At 39.5% G+C, this 10,843-nt stretch overlaps 1 protein-coding gene across 2 annotated transcripts in view; it reads right to left on the reverse strand.

Moving 5' to 3' along the window:
* The window catches only part of PAFAH1B1 (platelet activating factor acetylhydrolase 1b regulatory subunit 1), a 107,811-nt gene that overhangs the window by 20,900 nt on the left and 76,068 nt on the right, over positions 1–10,843 (reverse strand). For both annotated transcript variants that reach the window (XM_017541623.2, XM_037743153.1), the window contains exons 3-5: positions 2,701–2,785; positions 2,071–2,145; positions 975–1,181 (exon numbers count right to left, since the gene is read on the reverse strand). In XM_017541623.2, coding sequence (XP_017397112.1) covers positions 975–1,181; positions 2,071–2,145; positions 2,701–2,785 — 367 coding nt within the window. The remainder of the gene's footprint in view (positions 1–974; positions 1,182–2,070; positions 2,146–2,700; positions 2,786–10,843) is intronic.

The raw sequence follows: 10,843 nt of genomic DNA on the forward strand, positions 1-10,843 counted from the left end.
CATCTCAAAAAAAAAAAAAAAAAAAAAAAAAAAAAAAAAACAAAAAAAAAAAAAAAAAAAAAAAAAAAAAAAAGACACTGTAAAACAATGTTTAATTTGAAGAACTGGCTACGTACAGTCACATTTAAATTATGCCTGCATTTTATGTGGGACTGCTAATATGATATATATAATCTACTCACATTTTCTCAGTTATACCTTTATAAATTAAACTTAAAATCTGTAACTTACTTTGAAATAAGCCTTAGGATAGACACCTACCTAAACCTGTCTACACTGCAATTATCTTATCTTTCTATAGATGATTTATACAACTGCCATTTTATTGTGTCTGAAACAAAGGCAACTTAAAAACAACTTTTTCTAACTAAAAAAGTACATTAAAATGTAATATACGTTTACTATGAAAAAAATTTTTTAATGAGAAACACATAATTTATAAATAAAAAGCTCTTATATTCCCATACTCTTGGAAAGCCGATTTTAAATACATTAAGGAGAGTCCAATTTAAATGAATCTTCTATTTAATTCTTTTGCAGTACAGATTCACCCTATCATCAATTACTAGTTTTCTAAACCAGTGTTTCACATACAGCACTCTATTTAAAGGCCCACACTTTTCCTTCTCTGAAGAACAAAAATTATTCCAGCACAAGGTGACCTACTGACATAAACTAAATTAGTAACATCCTACTTTCTCAAATTCATCAGCAAACTTATCTGGCGGCATGCCTCTAGGAAAAACAACAAAATTTTATTCCAATTCTGTGTTTAAGATTTAGAATCAAATTCACATGCCAGACCGTAGTGCAAAAAACAAAACAAACAAACAAACAAACAAACAAAAGATTTAGAATGAAATTACTTAAATTTCAAAGAGTACCTCCTGCCCCTCTGCATAGGCCCTCATTTTCTGGATCTTTTCATTTTTTTCACCTTATCAACTTTAAGTCTACTTTTAACAAAAACCTACCTTAATTGTAGCATCCTCTGAAGCAGAGACCATAACACTGAACACAGGATGGAAAATGACCCGAGTGACCGGACTCCTGTGACCACTCAATGCATATTTTTCTGGCGGACGGGGAATCCACTCTTTTGGGTCCCGTTTCTGACCAAGAGGTCCACCTGACGTAAATTCTTCTTTTGCTTCATTTAACTTTGATTCTAATTCCATAACCTTTAAAAACAAGTAATTACATATAGATTTCAATAAAAATAGCACTGACACTTAAAAACTGCCTTTATTTTACAACTATATATGCAGAATACTTGAAAAATTTCAGTAATCACATCATTTGTCAGAGTTAAATGAAAATGATTTATTTTATATAGCATCAAAATCTAAGTTGTGTGACAAAACTAAAAATTCAGAAAAATTCAGTACAATTGCCCTAACTATTTAACACAAAGAAAAACTTCAATTTCTATCTGGCAACAGAGTCTTCTACTGCTAATCAGAGAAGGGCAGTGAACTTGTCTTGGTCCCTCTAAGGCTGCTACTCTTAGTAAGTTCTTTCCAAACCAGATTACATATGATAATAATAATATTAATAATAAAAGCTAATATGTATTGAGCATCTACTATGTGCCAAGCACTTTTCTAAGAGCTTTATATGGATGAACTCACAACAATGTTATTTATGTATTCTAACTTTGCCTATGAAGTACACATTTTAGGACTGGAATATTATTTGTTGTATTTACAGGTAGAAAGAAAAGCTCAGAGATAAAAATGACTTGTCTAAGAGCAGACTTTAGTGCTCTTTTCCCACCATCAATCACAATGGCTCCATGTGTCCTTTCCAAGTACACAAATGAGTTCTTTCAGTATCAATTCCTCAAAGCCAGGACTATGCAGATTCAAACCAGTCAGCAACTCTAGATATGTGAGTTACCATGTATCCGCAATGATGAGCCTAGGTCAAACTTTTCATAAAGCACAAAAAAATGCATTTTTATTTGCTTTTTAAAGATTAGATGCAATTATTAATTAATGCAGAATGTTATTTTCAGAAAGTTTATATAAGTGAATACAACTAATTTTAAAGAAAAAAAGACTTAGTTACCTTCTTTTGTAATCTAATAACAGATGTCCATTTTTTTTCCAAAAGACCAGCATACTTTTTATCTAATTCTTCATTCTAGAGAAAATAAATTTAGAATCTTTTAAAAATGACTTAACTATGATCCTCAAGCCAAAGATCATTCACCTTTAAGTCCGAACATTACTAAAAATCTGATTATAAAAAAAGTGAGTGGCCGGGTGCAGTGGCTCACACCTGTAATCCCAGCACTTTGGGAGGCTGAGGTGGGTGCATCACCTGAGGTTAGGAGTTTAAGACCAGTCTGGCCAACGTGACAAGACCCGGTCTCTACTAAAAATACAAAAATCAGCCAGTCGTGGTGGCACACAGCTGTAATCCCTGCTACTCAGGAGGCTGAGGTAGGAGAATCCCTTGAACCCGGTAGTTCAAAATTGCAGTGAACTGAGATCATGCCACTGCACTCCAGCCTGGGAGACAGAGTGAGACACCATCTCAAAAATAAAAATAAAAAAGGGGAGTGAAAATCAAGTTCAGTATCAAGTAGACCACAATAACGAATGACAAAATTGTGAAAAGCTGTTAACTACAGATACTTGAGTAAAAATCTACTCATTAACTATACTATGAAGAATTGTAAAAAGTGAAACATACCATATCTAATTCAGCTTCCTTTTTAAAAACTGAATATGCCTCTTCATAGCCATTTGAACGAAGATAATCTGCTATAGCTCGATTTCTGAAAGAAAACAAATTCAAATGACTCCTAAAAAAAAAACCTCATTTCTATTTTGAAGAAACATAATTTATTTAAAATCTCTTTAAGCCTGAAGATACTCTAAGATATTCCCTTTCAAATTAAGTTAAAAAGGACACCCCCACAATGCCTCCAGAACTTTTAGCCTCTGTCACAGTATATCCACAATATTATATTCTTAGTTACAAGTTTTTCTTTTTTTTTTAACCATCAGAAGAGAAACTACATATTTATGAGTTTCAAATGTGTTGCATCTCACAAGCTGTAGGCACTCTATAGATCAATATATGGCTTTGTGATGGCAATCATCAATTTTGCTAATGTTTACATTTAGTCTTTCTTTACTACTTGTTATACACTCAAGGGCTGACAGCAGGAATTTAGTTTTGCAGAGAAAAGTTTTGAGAAAAAGTATTTTTATATTAGAAATAATTTTGAAGCATTAGAGTGGCTGAAAAAAAGAAATCATACGCTACAAACTTAGTATACTGTCAGAGAATGAGACAATCATTTAGAATTAGAACTTGAAGGGCCGGGCGCAGTGGCTCAAGCCTGTAATCCCAGCACTTTGGGAGGCCGAGGCGGGTGGATCACGAGGTCAAGAGATCGAGACCATCCTGGTCAACATGGTGAAACCCCGTCTCTACCAAAAATACAAAAAATTAGCTGGGCATGGTGGCGCGTGCCTGTAATCCCAGCTACTCAGGAGGCTGGGGCAGGAGAATTGCCTGAACCCAGGAGGCGGAGGTTGCGGTGAGCCGAGATCGCGCCATTGCACTCCAGCCTGGGTAACATGAGTGAAACTCCGTCTCAAAAAAAAAAAAAAAAAAAAAAAAAAAAAAAAAAAGAACTTGAAGGTTAGAGAAGCTGACTTAGCTGATGCCTTTTCAGGTTTGCCTTATACAGTCTGAGTACCCTTTTTACAAAATGCTTGGGCCCAAAAGTGTTTTAGACTTATTTTTAAATTCTGGAATATTTGCATTATAATGCCTAGTTCAGTAATTCAAAATGCTCCAATGAATATTTTCTTGAGCATCAAGTCAGCTCTCAAAAGCTATCAGATTTTGGGGCATTTTGGATTTTCAGATCAGGGATGTTCAACCTGTATTCTTTCAAAAAATGAAAATCAACGAAACTCCCTCCTACTAAGATAACCTATTTCAATGTCTCAATTTTTTTGCACCTTAAGTCTCACTGTGATGGAAATAGTTGTTTACTTGGGCTTTCCTTTAAATTAACCCGTGTGGACTACATACAATGTCCTCATATTATGTCGCACAAACACTTTCATCTTCTTAATTTGCCTCTTTTTACTAAAATTATGTGGTGTTCTACTATGTTGTGAGACCTATGTTGGTGGTATTATTATTATTATTATTATTTTTTGAGACAGGGTATTACTCCGCTGCCCAGAATGGAGTGCAGTGGCATAATCATACCTCACTGCAGCCTTGACCTCCCAGGTTCAGGTGATCCTCCCACATCAGCCTCCCAAGTAGCTGGGACTACAGGCACATGCCACCAAGCCAGCTATTTTTAAACTTTTTGTACAGATGGTTTCGTCATGTTGCCCAGGCTGGTCTTGAACAGGGCTCCAATGATCCACCTGCCTCAGCCTCCCAAAGTGCTGGAATTATTAGGCATGAGCCACTGTGCCCAGCCAGAAACCTATATTTTTATTACAACAAACAATGCTCCTATGAAGGTCCTTGTGTAAATATCCATGCCACTGCCCACTTAAAGCTTTAGGACAATAACAACACTCCAGTGGGGGCTGGGCGCAGTGGCTCACGCCTGTAATCCCAGCACTTTGGGAGGCTGAGGCAGGTGGATCACAAGGTCAAGAGATCAAGACCAGCCTGGCCAATATGGTGAAACCCCATCTCTGCTAACAATACAAGAATTAGCCAGGCATGGTGGTAGGTGCCTGTTAATTCCAGCTACTTGGGAGGCTGAGGCAGGAGAATTGATCGAACCCGGGAGGCGGAGGTTGTAGTGAGCCGAGACTGAACCATGACACTCCAGCCTAGGTGACATAGCAAGACTCCATCTCGGAAAAAAAAATAATAATTAAAAATAATTACAGGGTTAGACGATCACATTCAAAGACATGGGAATTGAAGAGAGGTAAATCTTAATGTTATTACAAGTCTATGTCTATGTCTTACTCATACTACAGCCCATTATCTTCTGGCCTGTTTCTACTAATGGCTAACTCAATTCATTCTGAAATATCTTCTTTACACAGAGCTGAATCTATTTTTTGATTTCCACCAAGTAATTATACTTGGGCCTTCCAAGTCAATGTACCTGTGCATTTTTTTGGAGACGAGGTCTTGCTCTGTCACCCAGGCTGGAGAACAGTGGGGCTATCTCAGCCCACTGCAACCTGTGCCTCCTGGGTTCAAACAATACTCCTGCCTCAGCCCTCTGAGTAGGTGGGATTATAGGCACAAACCACCATGCCTGGCTAATTTTTGTATTTTCAGTAGAGACGACGAACGGGGTATTGTCATGTTGGCCAGGCTGGTTTCGTACTTCTGACCTCAAGTGATCTGCCCGTCTCAGCCTTCCACAGTGCTGGGATTACAGGTGTAAGCCACCACACCGACCCCAAGTCAACGTTAAGTAAGAAGGCAATGGCTCTCTCATGATGTGCAATCAAATATGTTGTATTGTTAAAGCCTGTACTACAAACCTTCAAGAAAAATAAATTTCCCTTTTGTTAGAGGATTGCATCCTGGCTGGGCATGGTGGTTCACACCTGTAATCCCAGCACTTTGGGAGGCCAAAGTGGGTGGATTCATAGAGGCCAGGAGTTTGAGACCTGCCTGGGCAACATGACCAAAACCCTTCTCTACAAAAAATACAAAAAATTAGCTGGGTGTGGTGGCGTGAACTTGTAGTTCCACCCACCTGGGAGGCTGAGGTGGGAGGATCACCTGAGCCTAGGAAGTCAAGTCTGCAGTGAACTGTGACTGCACCACCTGCACTCCAGCTTGGGTGACAGAGCGAGTCCCTTTAAAAAAAAAAAAAAAAAAAAAAAAACACAAAAAACAAAAAAAAAAAAAAAAAAAAAAGGCCGGGCAAGGTGGCTCACGAGGTCAAAAGATCGAGACCATCCTGGCCAATATGGTGAAACCCTGTCTCTACTAAAAATACAAAAATTATCTGGGAGTGGTGGCACCATGCCTCAGCTACTTGGGAGGCTGAGGCAGTTAGAATTGCTTGAACCCAGGAGGTGGAGGTTGCAGTGAGCTGAGATCGAGCCACTGCACTCCAGCCTGGAGACAAAGAGAGGCTCTATCTCAAAAAAATAAAATTAAAATAAAATAAAAGCATCCCAAAGCAGCATATATACCAAAGCAGAAAGAGAAACAGGCAAAAACACATCTATTTCTTAGCTTCGTTTTCTTTTAATCTAATAAACATCAAGTGAATAAAGAAAAAAATGTCAATAAATCATATGTATTATTTGTAAATATTTAATGTTCCTACCTAGCTCCATTAGCTCCACTGCTATCTCCGGGTCAAGTCCAAATACCTGAAACTTTGCCTGAACACACACTATACAGCTTCCAACAATAAGGCTCATATAACAGATAATACATATGTGTACCATATATGCAAATTATAACAACTGTAATCTTTTTTTTGACCCATGGTCTCATTCAGTCTCCCAGGCTGGAGTGCAATGGCGCAATCATGGCTTACTGCAGCCTTGACCTCCTGGGCTCAAGTGATCCACCCACATCAGCCTCCTGAGTAGCTGGGACCACAAGTGCATGCCACCATGCTGAGCAATTATTTTTTTGTACAGATAGGGTTTCGACACGTCACCCAGGCTTGTCTCAAACTCCTGGACTCAAGTGATCCTCCCACCTTGGCCTTCCAGAGTGTTGCGATTATGGGAATTAGCCACCATGCCCTGCCAACAATTACGGTCTTAAGGAATATTTTTTTGTAAAGGAAAGTTAAATGGTGATAATTTTCCAGGTAAAGGGAAGATAGTACTAAAGGAGAAATATGCAAAAATGACTACTACCTTTTTCTTTTTTTTTTTTTTTTTGAGATAGAGTCTCACTCTGTTGCCAGGCGCCAGGCTGGAGTACAGTGGCACAATCTCGGCCCACTGCAACCTCCGCCTCCTGGGTTCAAGCAATTCTCCTGCCTCAGCCTCCCGAGTAGCTGGGACTACAGGCGCACGCCACCGCGCCCAGCTAGTTTTTGTATTTTTAGTAGAGATGGGGTTTCACCATGTTGGTCAGGATGGTCTCGATCTCTTGACCTCGTGATCCACCCGCCTCGGTCTCCCAAAGTGCTGGGATTACAGGCTTGAGCCACCGCGCCCAGCCCCCTTTTCCTTCTTAAAACAAGGTCAGTAGGACAGAATTTTCAGTACCACTGTCTTACACCTCCACATGAAGTCCTACTGGAAGGTCTTCAAGTGCAACAGCATGTAGGAAACTATCATTCTTAGACTAACAATGCCTTCTTCTGGAATAGCTCTTCAAGACCTGATCCTGTTTTACAGTTAATTTTTTTTTTCAAGTAGAAGGAGCACATTCTAAAATAACCATAAAAGTAGTTTTTTTTTTTTTTTTTCATCAAAATAGTAACATTGTTTTAGCTCTATTCAATTCTATTCTCCTACCAGTAATTTAGTCACAGCCCATACTTCTAGCCACATTATCAGGTAAGCGATATTGTCAGGGTTAGGAAAAGAACTCCAGCAGGGTGCAGTGGCTCATGCCTGTAATCCCAACACTCTGGGAGGCCAGGCGGGTAGATTACCTGAGATCAGAAGTTAGAAACCAGCCCGGTCAACATGGTGAAACTCCATCTCTACTAAAAATACAAAAATTAGCCAGGTGTGGTGGTGTGCACCTGTAAGTCACAGCTACTTAGAAGGCTGAGGCAGAAGAATTGTTTGAACCCGGGAGGTAGACTCGCCACTGCATTGCAGTGGGTGACAGAGCGAGACTCTGTCTCAAAAAAAAAAAAAAAAAAAGTCCAGAGAATTTTAGCACTGCCACCTCTGTTGCCTTGCCTCTCAATATTTAAGCCAAAAATCTGATTCAGTTACTGCAGAACCTCTAACTTTAGCAAGGTGTACCACCATTACTAAAAGTAAGAAATAACTAAAAACTAAAGAACCTCAGCAGACAGCAGTAGCTCATGCCTGTAATCCCAGCACTTTGGGAGGCTGAGGTGGGAGAACTGCTTGAGCCTGGCAGGCTGAAGCTGCAGTGAGCTGTGAGTGATCGGCCATTTTAATTTCACTGCTTATATGAAAAAAAAAAAAAAAGGTTAAGTCAAAGGCTGATGAACTGAGATGTTTTCTTACTAGACCCATTTAAAGAGATACACTAATGGCCAAGACAATCCTAAGCAAAAAGAACAAAGCTGGAGGCATTGCACTACCTGACTTCAAACTATACTACAAGGCTACAGTAACCAAAATAGCATGATATAGGTAGCAAAAGAGACATACAGACCAAGGGAACAGAACAGAGACCTCAGAAATAACACCACACATCTACAATCATCTCTGATCTTCAACAAACCTGACAAAAACAAGCAATGGGAAAAGCATTCTTTGTTTAAGAAATGGTGCTCAGAAAATTGGTTAGCTGGACTCCTTCCTTATACAAAAATTAAGTCAAGATGGATGAAAGACTTAAATATAGAATCCAAAACCATAAAAATCCTAGAAGAAAACCTAAGCAATACCATTCAGGACAAAGGCATGGGCAAAGATTTCATGACAAAAATGCCAAAAGCAACTGCAACAAAAGCTAAAATGATAAATGGGATCTATTTAAACTGAAGAGCTTCTGAACAGCAAAAGAAACTATTATCACAGTGAACAGACAACCTATGGAATGGGAAACATTTTTTTGCAATCTACCCACTAACAAAGGTCCAATATTCAGAATCTACAAGGAACTTAAACAAATTTATAAGAAAAAAACAACCCCATCAAAAAGTGGGCAAAGGATATGGACAGACACTTCTCAAAAAACGACATTTATGTGGCCAACAAACATATGAAAAAAAGCTCAACATCATTGATCATTAGAGAAATGCAAATCAAAACCACAATGAGATACCATCTCATACCAGTCAGAATGGTGATTATTAAAAAGTCAAGAAACAACAGATGCTGGCAAGGCTGGAGAAATAGGAACGCTTTTATACTGTAGGTAGGAATGTAAATTAGTTCAGCCATCGTGGAAGAGTGTGGTGATTCCTCAAGGATCTAGAACCAGAAATACGATTTGACCCAGCAATCCCATTACTCGGTATATACCCAAAGGAATACAAATCATTCTGCTATAAAGACGCATGCATACTTATGTTTACCGCAGCACTGTTGACAATAGCAAAGACATGGTACCAACCCAAATGCCCATCAATGACAGACTAGATAAAAGAAAATGTGTTGCATATACACCATGGAATACTATGCAGGCATAAAAAGGATGAGATTACATCCTTTGCGGCGACATGGATGAAGCTGGAAGCCATCATCCTCAGTAAACTAACACAGGAACAGAAAACCAAATACCACATGCTCTCATGCATAACTGGGAGTTGAACAATAAGAACACATGGACCAGAGGGAGGGGAACCACATACACCCAGGCCTGCTGGTGGGGGGTAGGTAAGGGGAGGGAGAGCATCAGGACAAATAGCTAATGCATGTGCGGCTTAAAACCAAGGTGATGGTTTGATAGGTACAGCAAACCACCATGGCACACATTTATCTATGTAACAAACCTACACATTCTGCACATGTATCCTGGAACCTAAAGTAAAATAAAAATTAAAGAAAAAAAAAAAAAAAAGAGATACACTGAAAAAGCTGAACTTGCATAGTCAGGGTAGCAATGGAGATAATGCGCATTCCTCTAAAAGGTCCAGTGATCCAATTAATCTGAGGTGTCTGCAGCGCTGTGAAAGCTCTGTGAAGGTAACACAGAAGACCGGGCAGTATCAAGCATGACACCACCAGGAGCATACCTGGAGTCATCTTTAGTGCCCTCCTCCAAAAGACATCCCTCACACCACCACAGGCTACACAGTTTTAGATAACAAGATGAAACTATACAGTCTTGGGAGAGTATGTGAATAAAGTTTATTTCCAGGGCAGAGATATACAGGGAATCATTCCCTAAGCTTCAGCCACAGGACATCAAGTCTCAAACAAGTAATAAGCCTTCCTAATTTTTCTGTTTTTAGATGGAGTCTCGCTCTGTCACCCAGGCTAGAGTGCAGTGGCATGATCTCAGCTCACTGCAACCTCTGCCTCCTGGGTTCAAGAGATTCTCAAGCCTCAGCCTCCCGAGTAGCTGGGATTACAAGCGAGCACCACCATGCCCAGCTAATATTTTTTGTATTTTTAGTGGAGATGAGGTTTCACTATGTTGGCTAAGCTGATCTGGAACTCCTGGGCTCAAGTGATCCACATGCCTTGGCCTCCCAAAGTGCTGGGATTACAGGCGTGAGCCACCACGCCTGGCCAATTACGTTGTTTTAAAGTTACTAATGCACACATATTATTGACCAACACTTAGAAAAAAACTGCATGGCCTGCTACAGGCCAGAGGTCAGCTATATTTCCAGAGACAAAGACATTTTGCCTTAGTTGCTCAGTACAACTTACAACTGTGAGATCCACTCAGAATACATTCTTGTAAAAATATTTTGCATTATTTCAAAAACTCATAAGAAAAAGTCAGGATGTACAATAATAGAGATAGCCAATACAACTGTCATGTATTGCAAAGTTTGAAACATTTATATTTTTAAAATGTAAAGTAAAATTTCACTATAAAACATGGAAAGAATCCCAGCACTTTGGGAGGCCGAGGCGGGTGGATCACGAGGTCAGGAGATCGAGACCATCCTGGTCAACATGGTGACACCCTGTCTCTACTAAAAACTACGAAAAATTAGCTGGGCATGGTGGCACGTGCCTGTAATCCCAGCTACTCAGGAGGCTGAGGCAGGAGAATTGCCTGAACCCAGGAGGCG

Source organism: Cebus imitator, unplaced genomic scaffold (assembly GCF_001604975.1).
Source record: "Cebus imitator isolate Cc_AM_T3 unplaced genomic scaffold, Cebus_imitator-1.0 Scaffold136, whole genome shotgun sequence".
In the NCBI taxonomy this organism is placed as follows: domain Eukaryota; kingdom Metazoa; phylum Chordata; class Mammalia; order Primates; family Cebidae; genus Cebus; species Cebus imitator.